This window comes from Elephas maximus, chromosome 1 (genome assembly GCF_024166365.1).
Source record: "Elephas maximus indicus isolate mEleMax1 chromosome 1, mEleMax1 primary haplotype, whole genome shotgun sequence".
In the NCBI taxonomy this organism is placed as follows: domain Eukaryota; kingdom Metazoa; phylum Chordata; class Mammalia; order Proboscidea; family Elephantidae; genus Elephas; species Elephas maximus.
This window is the reverse complement of record NC_064819.1, coordinates 45,211,445-45,229,117: the sequence shown is the minus strand read 5'-3', so window position 1 is coordinate 45,229,117 and position 17,673 is coordinate 45,211,445. Positions and strand designations below refer to the sequence as shown.

Here is a 17,673-nt window from a genome sequence, read left to right as displayed (position 1 = left end):
TCAGTGCCTTAGTAAAGTCATTTAACCTCCCTGTCTTCTTATCTATAAAACGATAGGGATGGGACAGGTAAATTGTTACCTTTGCGGGGTCACAGAATTCTTTGAAATCTCATGAAAGCTACATATCCTTTCCCCGTCAAAAATGCACAAATAACCTTTGCATATAGTCTGAAGGGGCATTTCGCTCTACTCTAGAGCAATGCCCAACCTCTCCCACTTATCTTCCAAAGAATTCCTCTCTCCACAATCTTGATTTATTTTTGAGACGTTCCATTTAGACAACCAAGTCTATGCTTGAAAAGTTTTCCTGCTCTTTTACTAGATATGCAAATGTTTCTGTATTTTCACATACTTACACCAGGCACACCTGCCACCAGATAGCCTCCATTCCAAAGTATTTATCATTTAACACAAATCCAAAAGTCAAAAGTTTGTATAAATCCCATCCCCCACCAAAACACACACACAAAAAAACACCTAGTTAACTTAGATAGGCAGGACTGATTATTAAAAATACATCCATCGTTCCTAATAAAGGAAGGGTCATAATAAAGGGATGGTCCAATATTAACTCCAGCCAAAACTGAAGCCTAAAGTTAGGAAAGCCACTCCCTGGGCCATATAACTTAGGTAATATCCACAAAAGTTACATTCAGGACCAGATTAACTGGTTCACTTATGATATTCTGTGGAAATTATGTAAGATTTCCAAGTCTAACAGTATTTCTCCAAACTGAAAAAAGGAAATACAGGAAAGTCCATTCTTACTTATCATCAGATGAAGATTCCTGCTCAACTTTCATTCCTTCAGAAAGGCTTCCTTTAAATTTATCTTCCTTTACTTTACTTCTGCTTCTCCGTCTACGGCCACCTCGTGATCGAGACCGCCTTCTCAAGCGTGATCTGCTCCTGCGACCTCTGTCTCTATTTGAAGAGAAAAAAGATATATTTTTAAAAGGAAAATTAAAATAACAAAATATCAGAAAGACTGAGATAATCACCTTACCTGATGAAAACGAAAACACACCTACTGTTCTTATCAAACTTTAAACTCAATAATATCTCTCATAAATATGAACTCGAATGCAATAAACTCCATGGGGATAAAAAAAAAATCTAGTCTTTTGTATTCTTCTAGCCTCAAGATGTGATGCATACGAAGGTGCTGAATATGTACTTGTTAATTAACAGAGTAAAAACTAGTAAGACTTTTTTTCCTAGTCTGACCAGTTGAGTTATATAATTACAAGAGTCAGTTGTGTTTGTTCTCTAACTTGTTTATGTGCTAGCTGTGCTTTTGTAATTTTAGACTACATTATTATGAAAACTGATGAAATAAGAGTGTAAAAAGAGGCGTTACTTTTATGAAAACTGTAGGGGCAGAAAACAGATGCATGGTTGCCAAAGACTGGAGGGAAGGGAGAGGCTAACTATAAAGGGGAACAAGAACACTTTTCGGGTGATAAAAATGGTCTTTCTCTTAACCATGGTGATTATATGATTGTATGTGTTTAAACTCAGAAAACAATAATTTTACTGTACATAAATGACGTTTCAATAAACCTAATTAAAAAAAAATGCTGCTGCTGAAATATGTGATAAAAATCCTAAAAATCTAATACGGCCTATAGACATTTTTAAAAGGCTGAATGTTACTGCCTTACGTTAAACAAACAGAAGCTGGTCTTACAGTTTAAGCGTTAAGGGTGAAGGTTATGTTAGAAAGAAGTTGTGGAACTCCAAACAGAAAAGGCCGTGGGGTCTAAATATTAAAGGACTGGCAAGCTCCCTGTTAATGTCACATTTAATTACCATATTTATCTGATTTCTTCTGAAATCTAACAAAAATGACAGTAAAAGAACAATTATAAAGAAAAACCTGCAAGCAAAGAGAATGTAAAGAGATACGACATCAGTGGTTGCAACAAAATTTTGAAATATGCAAACCGAGTGGAAAAGTAGTAACCAATCCAAAAGGTATAGACGGGTGAACAGGAAACAAGTGAGGAATCTGAGGTGCCAATATCCCCTGAGGGATAGAGTGGGAGGTGAAAGCAGAAAATAGAACTGTTTGAAACCTTTAAAAGGAAGAGCTCTAGTTTGCATATCAAAAGGCCAACCACCCTCCTTCACATTTCTAACAGAACATTTAAAATTTACTTTCTGGAGAGGTGCTTGCCATTGTAAAAACTGGCACAAGGCACAGGGGAAGCACTGTACTGAAAAAACAGAGGGATTAAGTTGAGGTCTATTTAATGATCGATGACCGATGTTTGCTGGCAGCCAGACCTACAGTCCACAGCAGGAGGTTAGAGGATTACAGAAAACTTACCAGCCCTGGACACTGATATCCAGTCCCTGGGTGGCACAAATAGTTACGCCGTCAACTACTAGCTGAAAGGTTAGAGGTTCAAAATCACCCAGAGGTATCTCGGAAGACAGGCCCGGCAACCTGCTTCTGAAACGTCAAAGCCTTGAAAACTCCGTGGAACAGCTCTACTCTGACACGCGTGGGGTCGCTGTGAGTCAGAAATGACTCAATAGCAACTAACAACAAGTAACCCTGTAGTGAAATCCACTAGTTGACAAGCCTACACATGTTCACAAGGAACCCTTGTGGCACAACGGTTAAGCAGCTGGCTGCTAACCGAAAGGCTGGCAGTTCAAACCCACCAGCTGTTAACGTGGGAGAAAGATGTGGCAATCTGCCTCCGTAACGATTACAGCTTTGGAAACCCTATGGGGGCAGCTCTACTGTGTCCTATATGGTCACTATGAGTTGGAATTGACTCAATGGCACACAACAACACACATGCACACAAACACCTATTCAGCTTTCTTAGTACCTAACTTTTAATCCAAACAAGCAGCCAATTGAGGATGCCAGCTGTTTGAGAAAAGTCTTCAAATGAAAGGGAAACAGCAAAAAAAAAAAAGAATCTAGAAGAAACAAAGTACAGGGGAGAGAAGGAAACTATTAAGAACAAAAACTTCACAAATTAAACTCAATTATTGTCTAAGAGATGAGATGCTGCTTCCATGAAACAAGAGAAAAATCTCATGAAAGATAAACAGCCAACAAGGTCTTAGAAATAAAAAACTGCATGATTGTAGAATTAAAAGAAAACTCAATAGAAGGCTGAGAAAGTGGAATGAGAAAGAAAATCTCCTAGACTGAAAGCAGAACACAAGGACAAACATGAAAGATGAGTGAGAAAAAATAATCAGTGGGTCAACACAGAAGGTCCAACTGGGAAACACAGGATACAACGGAAGAAATAAAATAATACAAGAAATCTCCCAGAATACTAGATTATAATCCTCCTGAATGAAAGGGCCTACCAAGTGCCTAGCAAAATAAATGGAGAAAAGACCCACATATCAAGGCATATTACAGTTGAAATGTCAGAATACATTTACTTTAAAAAGAAACAAATGAGTAAATAATTCTAAAGAATCCCAGAAATGGGGAGAGGAAAAAAAAGCAAGTCACATCATAAGGTCCAGGACTCAGAATAGTGCTTATTGACTCCTCTTCCCTCAATCCCTGCCCTCACACCTACCCTGCTATTGCTCTGTGATAACAAAATTTAAGATCATAACAATGATTTTACTGGTTGTTGAAGCATATGAAAACGTGATGAAACGAGGCAGAAATGTGTTAGTATAAAAAAAAATCATGGTCCAAAGTAGGTAATCAATAGATAATATAGCAATATAACTTTCAAAAATTTGAACATCCATACTTAGATGACACATTTCCATGTCCAGGAAACTAGCTTAAAAAGATACTATGTAAAGATATATTTGTTGGCTATAATATGAGCCTATGGTGTGCTGCCTTTTTAAACTAGATTCATGTATTACGGTTCAATTAAAAATGTTAAAAGACTGACAAATGTCCTGTGTATGTGGATATTTTAAAATAATTATCTGCTTCAAAAACCAAGCTTTTTGATTAACCAACCAACTACTATGTGTGCTTCAGACAAAATAGTTTCTACTATAAATTAAATAGGTCTTTGCCTAAAGGCTTTCAGGAATATCAACTTACAAAACTACAATTATAAAATGACAGGAAACTGGACTTTATTTTTACCATATGACTTATCTTGCTAGTTAATAATAATCTCTAAGCCAAGCTCATTCAGCATTTCTCTCTTACATAAGCAGAAGAAAAAATGCTTTAGTTTTAAGGGATTAAAGAGTTTTTAGTGAGCAATGATTTGTTTAAATTCAAAGGAAAACTATATAAAAGAAAAATCAGTGTGTGAACTATCATGTTGGTAAAAGGAAACCATATGGGATCACAACTACAATTTTCCACAGAGAAAAATGGTCTATAAAAAAACCTACCAGCTGAGATAACATGCAGCTTCAAACACATTCAGAGTTTCATATTTCAAAAGGAAACATGTACTATATGTTTACCTTCTCCGAGGAGACCTGCTTCTTCTTCGGGGAGACCTGCTCCGTCTGAGTGGAGAACGAGATCTCCTCCTAATGGGAGATCTACTCGCTCTTCTTCGGGTTGGAGACCACCTATTGATTGGGCTGGCATCTTTGGATCTTTCCCGTCTGCTGAGGATATCATCTCGAGGTCGTGTTCTTAAGGGGACCAAAACAAGTTAATATAAAAATAAATCAAACTAAATGAATTTCTTCCACTTGTAAAGAACGTCTTAGGAAACAACAATACCTAGAGACAGCAAATGACAATTAACTCATTTTTAAATAAAAGGTCCATTCCCTTAGCTCTTACAGTTTGGGCAATTACTGAAGGTTATCCATACTGTTAAAGCCAATGATCCAATTTCAGATGAATAGGGCAAATAAAACATGCCCAAGTGAGTAATACTAGTGCACTTCTTCAATCTGAAGGCTTTTTTCAACCTTCATTTTAATGCTTCTGCAATTAAGAGTCTTAACGTTAATGTCAGTTAAGTATAATAGCATCTTACAATCGATGTTAACCTTAAAACTGGGTAAATATAATACGCCTCTCAGTCTCTCTCACTCAAAGTTTACTTTTCAACACCTGTCTCACAAGTACCTTCCAATGAGCCTTGTGGTTGTTAGGTGCTGTTGAATAGGTTCCAACTCGCAGAGACCCTACATACAACAGAATGAAACACTGCCTGGTCCTGCGCCATCCTCACAATTGTTCTTATGCTTGAATCCACTGCTGCAACCACTGTGTCAATCCACCTCAAACAGTCTTCCTCTTTTACACTGGCCCTCTATTCTACCAAGCATGATGTCTTCGATCACGGACGGCTCCCTCCTGAAAACACGTTCAAAGTATGTCAGACGTAGTCTCGCCACCCTTGATTCTGAAAAGCATTCTAGTTGTAGTTCTTCCAAGATAGATTTGTTCTTTCTTTTGACACAAGAATATTCAATATTCTTTCTGAACACAATTCAAAGACGTCAATTCTTCAGTCTTCCTTAGTCACTGTCCAGCTTTTGCATGCGTATGATGTGACTGAAAATATGGCTTGGATGAGGCACGAAGCCCTGGTGGCACGGTGGTTAAGAGCTATAGCAAATTATGGCTGCTAACCAAAAGGTCGGCAGTTCGAATACACCAGCTGCTCCTTGGAAATCCTATGGGGCAGTTCTACTCTGTCCTACAGGGTTGCTATGAGTCAGACTCGACTCGATGGCATTTTTTTTCCATGGGTTGGATCAGGTGCACCTTAGTCCTCAAAGTGACACCTTTGTTTTTTGACACTTTAAAAGAGGTCTTTTGCAGCAGATTTATTCAATGCAATACGTTACTGGATTTCTTGACGGCTGCTTCCATGGGCATTGACTGCGGATCCAAGTAAAATGAAATCCTTGGCAACTTCAGTATTTTTTCTATATATAAACGATGTTGCTTATTGGTCCAGTTGTGAGGACTTCTGTTTTCTTTATGTTGAAGTGGAATCCATACTGAAGGCTGTAGTCTTTGATCTCCATCATCAAGTGCTTCAAGTCCTCTTTGCTTTCAGCAACCAAGGTTGTATCATTTTCACTTCACAGGTTATCATTAAGTCTTCCTTCAATCCCAAAGCCAGATTCTTCAGAGTCCAGCTTCTCGAATTATTTGCTCATCATACAGATTGAATAAGTGTGGTGAAAGGATACAACCTTGACTGTACCTTTCTTGACTTTAAACCATGCAGTATCCCTTGTTCTGTTCAAAAGACTGCCTCCTGATCTATGTTTAGGTTCCTCATGAGCACAACTAAGTGTTCTGGAATTCCCATTTTTCACAACATTATCCATCATTTGTTATGATCTACACAGTCAGATGCCTTTGCATAGTTGATAAAACACAGGTAAACATCTTTCCGGTATTCTCTGCTTTTAGTCAGGATCCATCTGACATTAGTAATGATACCTCTGGTTCCATGTCCTCTTCTGAATTTCGCTTGAATTTCTGGCAGTTCCCTGTCGATGTACTGCTACAACCGCTTTTGGAAGATCTTCATCAAAATTGTACTTGTGTGTGATATTAGTGATATTCTTCGATAATTTCTGCATTCTGTTGGATCACCTTCCTTTGGAATGGGCACAAATATGGATCTCTTCTAGTCGGTTGGCCAGGTAGCTGTCTTCCAAATTTCTTGGTATAGATGAATGAGCACTTCCAGCACTGCATCCATATGCTGAAATATCTCAACTCTTATTCCATCAATTCCTGGTGCCTTATTCTCACCAATGCCTTCAGTATTATCAGTTCTTGATCACACGCTACCTCTTGAAATGGTCAAATGCTGACCAATTCTTTTTGGTACAGTGAATCTGTGCATTCCTTCCATCTTCTTTTAATGCTTTCTGTATCCAATATTTTCCCCGTAGAATCCTTCAACACTGCAACTCGAGGCTTCAATTTTCTCTTCAGTTCCTTCAGCCTGAGAAATGCTGAGCGTGTTCTTTCCTTTTGGTTTTCTAACTCCAGGTCTTTGCACATTTTATTAGACTTACTTTGCCTTATTGAGCTGCCCTTTGAATTATCTTGTTTGGCTCTTTTACTTCATCGTTCCTTATCTTCACTTTAGCTACCCTACATTGAAGAACAAATTTCAGAGTCTCTTCTGACATCCATTTAGGTCTTTTCTTTCTCTCCTATCTTCTCAATGACCTTTTGCTTTCTTCGCATATGATGTCCTTCCACAACTTCTCTGGTTTTCAGTCATTAGCGTTCAATTCAATGCGTCAAATCTATGCTTGAGATTGTTTATTATGATATCTGTATTATAATAGGCCTTTCTACAACTTAAATTTTTAAAGTAAGTTTTGGAAATTTCTTAACGTTGCTGCGGATTTGGATAGGACTACTCATCCTGAACAGTAGGGCCAGCCTATAAGTGACAACAATAAAAAAAACCCACTGCCGTCGAGTCGATTCCGACTCATAGCGACCCTATAGGTCAGAGTAGAACTGCCCCACAGAGTTTCCAAGGAGCGCCTGGTGGAAGATTACAATATTTTTCCCATTTAATAAAAACGTAAAAAGACACAACTCATCAGCCATGGAAGGGACTGGACAATGGGTTGGAGAGAGATGCTGACGAAGAGTGAGCTACTTGTATCAGGTGGACACTTGAGACTGTTTTGGCATCTCCTGTCTGGAGCGGAGATAGCAGGATAGAGAGGATTAGAAACTGGCCAAATTGTCACGAAAGGGGAGACTGGAAGGAGGGAGCAGGCTGACTCACTAGGCGGAGAGTAAGTAGGAGTATGGAGTAAGGTGTATATAAGCTTATATGTGACAGACTGATTTGATTTGTAAACTTTCACTTAAAACACAATAAAAATTATTAAAAAAACGTAAAAAGACAACCTGCCTTACATTTTTGGACATGGTGTGCAGAAACTTTAACAATCTTTTTCTAAGCCAGGCAAAATGGGCAAGGTAGACTTTGACTCAGATCTGTAGTCCTTCTTGGTAGGACCATTGGAGCAGATGCACACACACACACACATACATACATAGTCCTCAAAGCAAAGACTGGTCAAAAAATATAAAGGGATGGGATAAAGTAAAAGGGTATGGAAGGAGGAATACTGTTTTTAATCTCCTCAAATGCAGTAAAAACTAAAATGTTCAACCTTACTAGTGATATAAGAAATTTAGATTAAAACAAAACAAAAAGAAAGGCAAAATGATAATATATAGTACTTGGGTTAGTAAAGGTTCGTGGGAAAGGACAGTTCACAGTCATCAAAGTACAAATTAGTAGAATTTCTTGGAAGGAAATTTGGCAGTAACTTTCTAAAACGTAAATGTACAAACTATTAGACTTTGCAATTCCATTTCTATGAGTCTATTCTACAAAAAACCTCACATATAATCAATGGATATCTTTGCATACAATAGCAAAAAACTGGGACCAAACCATATTATTATCAGTTTCGAAAGGGAATGACTAGCAAATTTGGTGCATCCACAGTGTGAAAACCCATGTTGCTCTTATAAAGAATGAAAAAAGATCTACACGTACAGTCATGGAAATGTTTCATGAAAAAAGCAAAGCCTATGAAAATATGACTCCATTTTTATAAGAAATAATTTATAAAATTGCGCACAGAAAAGGAGTGGAGAAGAATTTAATGTTTCTACATTATCTGAATTTTCGTTAATTAGTTATGTACTTGTTCTACACAGTAATAAAAAATGTTTCATAAGCTCTGCTGTAGTTCTTAATAAAGTCCTCAAATTTCCTCTTGAAACTGAAAGACTACCAGGGGAATTAAAAAACACTTTAGATCAGAGAACCAGTAACACTTGCAACTGCCTCAACGGAGAAAGTTAAAGGAAAAGGGGGCCCATCTCAACTCACTATGTCTGTATAAGCAAAGAATGAGTCTCTTAAGATTAGACCACTTTGAAAGCATTCTTCAAATTTCTGTGAAAATATGATATGAACCTCAGTAAATATTAATCTAAATATAATGTCTAGGAAGTAAGAGTATCTTTACGCAGTTGAAGATGACAGTCCTTTAACGGGCAAAACTTGGTTGATAACTTCACAATGCATAATTGTTGACTATAAAGCAGATATTGAAAAATTAGTGTCCAAAGTAGTTTACATCAGTCTAACAGTAAGAGCAACAGCACCCTTTCTGTACCTTTACTAGATCCCAAGTAAGTGGTATAACCTCTTTGAATCTATTTACTGATTTATAAATATTAACATGAAAATAAGTATGAGCGTCTCTCCATCTCAGGAGTTAAGTGAAATGAGAACTTATGAGAAAGAACTCTGATAAACTGAACATATTATAAAAACATAATCTGTTATTGTTACTGGTACAAAACAAAATCATTTTTTACATTTCTTACACATTAATGAGATTATATGGCGACAGGAAAAAACGCCCATTTTAACTTTATATTTTTAGAGCCAAAAAACTGATGTTGGGTTCAATATATATTGTTAAAATTCAAAATCATGCAAATGAAAGAGAAGCATCATGGGCAGATCACAATCCTTAAACTTAGAAGTTTCTGCCTATACTGTTCAATTAAGTAGTAATCCCCCACCCCACCCCCAAATGAATGGGTCCACATAGACTTAATCAGCCAAATTATTTGGATTTAAAGTACTGATTTAGCAAACCAGACAGCAAATTAATTGAACTTAAAAAAAAAAAAAAAAAGGATTCTGTCACCAAACTCAGTATTTGTAAAACAACTCCCAGAATCATACTAAAAAAAAAAACAAACGAAACCCAATTCCGACTCATACCAACCCCATAGGACAGAGTAGAACTGCCCCACACAGTTTCCAAGGAGTGCCTGGCGGATTTGAACTGTCGTCCCTTTGGTTAACAGCCGTAGCAATTAACTACTACACCACGAGGGTTTCCTGAATCAAGACACTTATTGATAAAAAGTACAAGTATCAATATAGTTAATACATACAATTTTATATATAAAATCTTGAAACTCACTCACTTTTAACTGTCCACAAGTTCTAGTTTCTCCTTTAAGATTTGGTGTGTTGGTAAAAAGTATAAACAAGTTACCTTGGAGAAGAAAGTCGCCTCCTGTCTGGTTCTCTTCGTTTTCTTTCTAAGGATCGGCTCTTGGCTCTTCTACCAGGAGACAGAGTTCGAGAAGGTGATTTGCTCTGCTTAGATCTTCTATCATTTAAAAGTGGAGATCTACTTCTTCTTGACCTATCACGTTGTTTTGGGGATAAACTTCTTCTTTTAGGACTACGACCAGGTCTTCTACTGGGTGATCTATTTTCCTTCCCAGAAGAAGCATCTTTAGAGGGAGACTTAATTGGCTTCTTTTCTTTCTCAGTTTCAGAACGTTTTGATTTTCTCTCTTTGGATCGTGACCTTCGGTCTTTGGATTTACCTCTTAAATCAACTGGGGATCTGGATTTTTTGCCTCGATCTCGACTTCTACTTTCATTTATAATTGGGGACTTTTTTCTATCCTTTGACTTGTTTTTATCTTCGATTTTAACCTTATCATCAGTAGGAGATCTGGGCTTCCCAATTTTCTCTAGAGAACGCCTTCTAAGGGCTGGAGATTTTGATTTTCTTGCTTGATCTTGAGACTTACTTCTTTTAGATGGACTTTTGGACTTTTTCCTCTCTTTTGACTTGCTCCTAGTTGTTTTCTCTTTAACTATTTCAACACCTCCCTTACTCTTCTTTTTATCAGATCTATGTCTAGTCCGTTCTTTGGATCTGCTTTTACTTCGTTTTTTTGCACTATTTTTATTGTCCACAAGTTCAAGTTTCCCCTTCATATTTGAAGATCTAGTACTAGACCTATTTCCATTTCTTGCCTTTTCATGAATCTCTCCCTCTTCTTCAGAGCCAGACTCATAACCTTGTAATATCAGCCCCATCCCAGACTGGACCTTTCCTTCCATTAACTCATTATCAAGTTCAGCTTTAATCAAGGCTCTCTGTTTTTCCAAATCTTCTAGCAAAGCTAAATCATCAAGTTTAGTTCTTTTTGCTGGAGACATGCCTTCTTTGTCGGAAGCATCAATAACCTCTTTTCTTTTGTGTTTCTTATGTTTATGCTTATGTTTATGTTTTTTATCCTTGTCATCTTCTGAGGAATGTTTATGTTTCTTATGTTTACTTCTGTGTTTATGCTTCTTTTTTTTGTGACGACTGTGTTTATTTTGAGATTGGTCTTCTGATACTTCTCCATTTTCTTCATTTACACTCTTTTCAGAATTATCAGCATCTTCTATCCTATAAATGTATCAAACACATTTTAAAATCACATCATTTATCAAGTACTCAAAGAGTTGAAACGAAACAACAGTAATGACAAAACACACCTCAACGTAATACATGAAATTAGATAATCACTAAAATTTTCTCAGAATAGTTTCAAGCATTTAATTTCAAGGAAGGTATATATGGCAAAAACTGAGCTGGCTGCAACTTAGTTTACATATAAATTTGTTTCTAATGGTTGAATTCACGTATCATAAATGTTGGAGGAAATGCACAATGCGGGGAGGTCAAAAGTTATATTTAGCAGAGAAAGGGAATCCAAACCAGATATGGGAAAACCTTGAAGTGAATACTGAATAGTTAACAGAGTAACCAGAATTTCCCACACATACTTAAGGACACCCCCCCCCATTTTCTTTTTTTTATAAAACACATTAACATATATGTGGGACTAATGCCCTTCTTCACTTGACATTCAGAAAAAAGCTTCATGTCTCATTTGTTTTGAGAAGATTTCATCTTATATCTTTTTAATCTCTAGAGCCAGTATTGACCTACAGACAAAAAAAGCACTCAATTAGCCCTGGTGGCTGATGTTGACAATGTAAACACGCTTCCAAGAGTTACAACTTTAAAAAGAACTAACCAGGAGTTAGGACTCTCTCAATTCACTTCTAGTACCTACCGCCAAGAAACTATGTGCTTATTAGGCAGAACCACATGGAAATGCCTTTTTTGGCAGGTCAAAATCAGTCAAATTATCAGTGATTTCACATGGTTCAGCATGCATCTAGTTCAACAAGTTATTTAATCTCTCTGAATTTCAACTGGAGAGATCAGTTTCCCAAAATATGTCCATATTAACAAATGCTATGCAAAAAAAAAAAGCAAATGCTCAGGAAATGTCAAGATTAGAGCTTATTATTCTAAACTATCTCGTTAAGTCCTTGGTGTTCAGTAATTCCAAGTTAAAATACAGGCTATGATAGCATCATTTAACTTTCCCCTTTAACGTCACTCCACAATAAACCATCACATTCTAGAATATGAGACCAAAACCAGATTTTATTTGGATTCAGGCCATCATACTGTTTATTTCTGGAGGAAGGCATTTTTTTGTCCAAGTCTTTCAAATTACATACTCTTATACTTTTAGTGAGTTTATTATTTGTGGTGTATGCTACAGATGCTATTGTAAGAATTCATCAATCTATTTGTTCAATCTCTTTTAACATTTTAAAAAACCTTCTGCCACATGTAGGCACTAGGCTAGGTAGTAGGAAAACAAAGACATACGAGACCAATATTTGCCTCCTTCAAGGAAATTACAGTCCAGTGGAAAAGTCACATGAAAAAACCTCAGAACACTGGAGAACTACAATGATAAAGACGTGAATGAGGGCATTACGGAAACAGTGAGGGGTTCCTAAAATTACTTTGAGAATGGTCAGGGAAGGTGTCCTGTAGGATATCCCAGACAAACCCAAGCTAACTGCTAAGCAGGGACTCTGGGGGAAGAGAAGAAATATTTATTGAGAGGGGACATGGATTAAAAAATAAATGTTGAGTAACGCTGTCCTAGAAAATGAGTAAAAACTAACCAGAGGGGAAAGGGGCATTTTAAAGAACCAACCAATCAATTAATCAACTGCTCCGTTGATTTTGACTCATGGCAACCCCATGTGTGCCGAGTAGAACTGTACTCCATAGGGTTTTCAAGTGTGAAAATGGCACAGTGGTGGCGTCTGACCTCGTCTAACTTCACGAGGGGAGAGAATCACTATCAGCAGCATCAGCCCAGGGCTGGTTCCTATGAGGCAGAAGTCAGCCATAACTCTTCTCTCCAACTTCTTTACCAATTCCGACATCAGCTGTCCCTCCCATGGTACTCTCTACTTCTCTGCTGAGTTTCATAATTCAGGGCTGGCCACACAGAGCTCTCAACCACAGTCACAGTTACAGGGCTTATTAGGGAAGTTAACAGTTCACAATTCAGCATCAGGAAGAACTCAGGATACAGTTCTTCGATCAGGACAGCCTCTTCTCAGCTGTGCCACAGGCAGGACTCTCTTCTTCCCTCGGCCTTACTTGGACAAGTGTTACAAAGCTCTTTAGCTCTGCCAATAAGTGCCTGGGGGCACCCTACTCCGTCATCGCACTCAGTGGGTCAGCAAGCCTAATTCCCCCAACAAGTGCCCGGAGGCAACCCACTCCACTAGGAAGCCTCCTGCCTGAAGATGCTCAGCTTTCTTGCTCCGTGGGTCAGCACACCCACTGTTGCCTTGTTTTGTGGGCTGTGAAGCCTACCATGCTACCTCACGCTGGTCTCCTGGTTCTGCTGGCATTTCTCTGCCAGTGCTCCTTGCCATTTCTGATGTTACCACTCTCTGTCTCCTGGGTCTAGGAGGTTCTCTTGGAGCAGGGACCCCAGGCCCAAAGGATGTGCTCCACTCCCATCTCTTCTTCCTTGGTGGTAGTGAGGTCCCACCCTGCCTACCTCTGGGATGACTCATTTGAAGCCTAGCAGGATGGCAAAACTGGGACCAAACCCCTTGTAAGGGTTTCCACGCACCTTATTTTCATGATTTCACCCTCACAAGCATTATTAGCAAGCTGTCCAATTCCGTTGGTGGGCCATAAGCACCTAAGTTGTACAGCCCCACCCAATCATTTGGGGGGAGTTACAAGACCCTGATGACAAAGACCATATAAAAGTGATCCATGGCACGGCATCAAAGGCTATGATCTTTCAGAACCAGTGTGCCAGGCCTCTCTTCCAAAATGCTTCATGGTGGGCTTGAACCACTAACCTTTCGATTAGTAGTTACCTAACCGACAATGCCACCTAGGGACTCCCATTTTAGAGGAAGCAGATGACAAAAGGCATAGTTAACTACAAACTGATGAGTGTTGCCAAGGCACCAAACTTGTGGAAGGAATTGGTCTAACAAAGGTTAGGATCCCAAATGGTCCAATTCCAGATGATAAAATATACTATGTAATCACATACATACTATATTTTATCATGGAGACAGAATTAAAGGTTCACTGGAGTTACAGAGGCCCAGGAACTGCAAAGCTAGGTCGTTGGATGGGTTGTCTACGATGACACCACTATTTCTGAAGATTATGACAGAAGGTGGGTATAGAGTCTCACAGTCTTCAGTACACTTGGGATGGGGTATGACTGAAAAGTTAGTAAATGACAACAATGAGGAAGTGTAGAGAACGAGACAGTCATCGCATGACATAAAACTCAAAGAACTTTGACTTTTGGATGTCAGAACACTAACCTCTGTTTTGGTATACGAAAGGAAAAAAGTATCCTCTACTGAAAGATCTAGGAACCTTGGTGGTGTAATGGTTAAGCGCTCAGCTGCTAACCTAAAGGTCAGTGGTTTGAACCCATCAGCCACTCCATAGAAGAAAAGACCTGGCAATCTGCTCCTATAAAGATTACAGCCTAGGAAACCCCATGGGGCAGTTCTACCCTTGGAACAAAACAACAACACCTAAAAGATCTACAGAAGAAGATGTGTCTTCCAAGGGCAGTCGGGTTTTAGTTTCGGCTGACTTCTCTCTAATGGGGTATGGGAAGACATTCTCTGCATCATCAATTTTTCTCCATCAATTGCTACCACCTAATATACCACATGGAGCCCTGGTGGCGCAGTGGTTCAGAGTTAGGCTGCCAACCAAAAGGTTGGCAGTTGGAATCCCCCAGCCGCTCCCTGGAAACCCTACAGAGCAGTTCTACCGTGTCCTATAGGGTCATCATGAGTCAAACTGACTTGACGGCAACGAGTGTTGGTTTGGCATACACCACAAATTTTACTTGTTTAATTCTTGATTGTCTCTCCCTTTTATAATGTAAGTCTTATGAGAGCAGATTCCTTTTCTGTTTAGTTAACTGCTCTATCCCTAGGTACTAACCAGGTTGTCATTAAGTGTCATAGTAGCTACTCAATAAATATTTACTGAATCAATGAAATGAACTATACAAAATAACATATAAAGCTATATACGTCATTATGTTAATCTCTTAGCTCTTCATAGAGAAGATGTATCTTTAATGTCTCACAGTGTACACACAGTAGTTGTTAGTTGCCCTTGAGTTGATTCTGACTCATGGCGACCCCATGTATTAGGGCAGAACTGCTCCATTGAATCTTCTTGCCTGTAATTCTTAATGGAAGCAGATCACCAGGCCTTTTCTTTCATGGTACTGCTGGGTGGATTTGAACAACCAACCTTTAGGTTAGCAGTAGAGGGGGCAAACCATTTGAGCCACCTAGGGACCTTGTTGTTGTTGTTAGGTACCACTAAGTCAATTTTGATTCAGAGTGATCTCCCGTGACAGAGTAGAACTGTCCCGTAGGGTTTTCTAGGCTGTAATCTTTATGGGAGTAGAACACCAGGTCTTTCTCCTATGGAGCCACTCAGTAGGTTCAAACCACCAATCTTTCAGTTAGCATGCAAGCGGTTGCACCACCAGGGCTCCTCTAGGGACCTCAGCACACAACATTTGTTGAATGTGCAATACCACAAATTATTTAAATTTATTCACCCCTTTCCCAAAGAAGGAATCCCCAGATGATACAAATGGCTAACACACTGCGCTGCTAACCAAAAGGCTGGAACTTCAAGTCAGCCACAGGTTCCTCAGAAGGGAGGGGTAGCAATCTACTTTCAAAAAATCAACGATTGAAAACCCTACAGAGCACACCGTTCTATTCTAACATCCTTCCCTTGTCAGAATTAACTGAATAGCAACTGGTATGGATTTTCCCAAAGAAAAATCCGCTCTCTGAGCTTTTATCTTTTCTAATGCTAAAGGCAGCTTACAAGTCTTCTAAGGAGTTTCAGTTCAAAATTACTAGAATTTACCCACAGAGGAAATAATTTCCTTCAAAAGAAAATATCATGATCCCAAGTGTTACTTAAGATTCATTACCAAGAGTAACTCCAGTTTCTGTTATAATGAGTGCTATCTCAAGAAATAATGCCTAGATTACTGATAAAAAGGCTAAAAGCACCTTAGAGCTAGCCAGGCTAACATTAGTAATCTTTGAGTTCTCCTACACTGGACTTAGTCATAGAGCAGACCTTCACCCTCCTCTCAAAGCAAATTTCGCAGAAAATAAAAGATCAAGGTCTGACAAGGTACATCAGGAAGACCTGAACTCAAAATGAGTCCACAGTATATTACATATAAAGCACTTCTGCTAAGGCTGCTTTTTAAGTTGTTATTAACTTTTTTTCTAAAGCTTTAGAAAACTTGATGCTCTTCTAGAATGCTGTGTACTGACAACAAATACAGTTGAATTTGAAAGGCAGACAATATGGGGGGTGTTTAACATTGTTAATTCGTTTTGTTAAGCCTAAGGTACAAGTTTTACTCTTCAAACAACCTAGGTCACCTGGCACAATAAAAACAATTACAGAACAACTTTAAAATAGCATTAAGTGATCAATCACTAGCTTCTGCTGCATAATCTATATATAAATATTCCATAGTGTTATCTTATTCCCTCTTTCACATACTTTTTCAAAGAATATTCTTAATGGCTCTTATTTAGGAGACATTCAATTTATAATCTGGAGACAGAGAATTGATTAACTTAAATATGCATATGAATAAAACAGTGTTCAAGCTAGACAGTTTTTCTTAAAATAATTCTTTAACACTAAGCCAAGTGAATGCGACTCCTTCTTTCCAAGAAAGAAACTAGGACTGTATCTCTGAGAAGTTAAAAAACACTTTTAATACAGAAAGAATTCATGTCAATGTAAAGATAAAAATGGACCCAAAAGACCAGCCAGTCTTAAAACAAATACCCTGCCCCATTTCCTCAATTCACATATCAGAAATTAAGTTTCAAAGAATTAGAAATGCCCCATTAGAAAACTGAAGGCAGACTATTTCAAACCATACAGGTTATTTTTAAAAGTGGGTATCACCGGATAGTGAGAGGCCAAAGAGAGTATAGTCGTTAGATCCGGGAAACAGACTTAAAAAAAATAAATAAATAAAAAGCCCATTGCCATTGAGACAATTTCGACTCGTAACAACCGTATAGGACAGAAGAGAACTGCCTCACAGGGTTTCCAAGGCTGTAAATCTTTACGAAAGCAGTCTGCCACATCTTTCTCCCGTGGAGCAGCTGGTGGGTTCAAACCACTAACTTTCTGGTTAGCAGTCAAGTGCTTAACCATTGTGTCACCAGGACTCCTTGGAACCAGACTGCCTGAATTTAAATCCTGGGTCTGCCACTTAGTGTGACCTTGGGCAAGTTACTTAATTTCTCTGTGCTTCAGTTTCATCATCTGTAGAATATGGCAAGTAACAGTATCTACCTCCATACAGTTGTCATAAGGATTAAATGAGTTTATTTGTTCAGTGTTTTGATATAGTACCTGTGACTTAGTGCAAATAAGTCAGTACATACAAAACATTAAATG

At 38.4% G+C, this 17,673-nt stretch overlaps 1 protein-coding gene across 11 annotated transcripts in view; it reads right to left on the bottom strand.

The window, feature by feature from the left end:
• PRPF4B (pre-mRNA processing factor 4B) overlaps positions 1 to 17,673 on the bottom strand; it is a 45,548-nt gene that overhangs the window by 23,807 nt on the left and 4,068 nt on the right. For all 11 annotated transcript variants that reach the window (XM_049864596.1, XM_049867068.1, XM_049867821.1 and 8 more), the window contains exons 2-4: positions 10,024 to 11,223; positions 4,432 to 4,608; positions 769 to 924 (exon numbers count right to left, since the gene is read on the bottom strand). In XM_049864596.1, the coding sequence (XP_049720553.1) occupies positions 769 to 924; positions 4,432 to 4,608; positions 10,024 to 11,223 (1,533 nt within the window). The remainder of the gene's footprint in view (positions 1 to 768; positions 925 to 4,431; positions 4,609 to 10,023; positions 11,224 to 17,673) is intronic.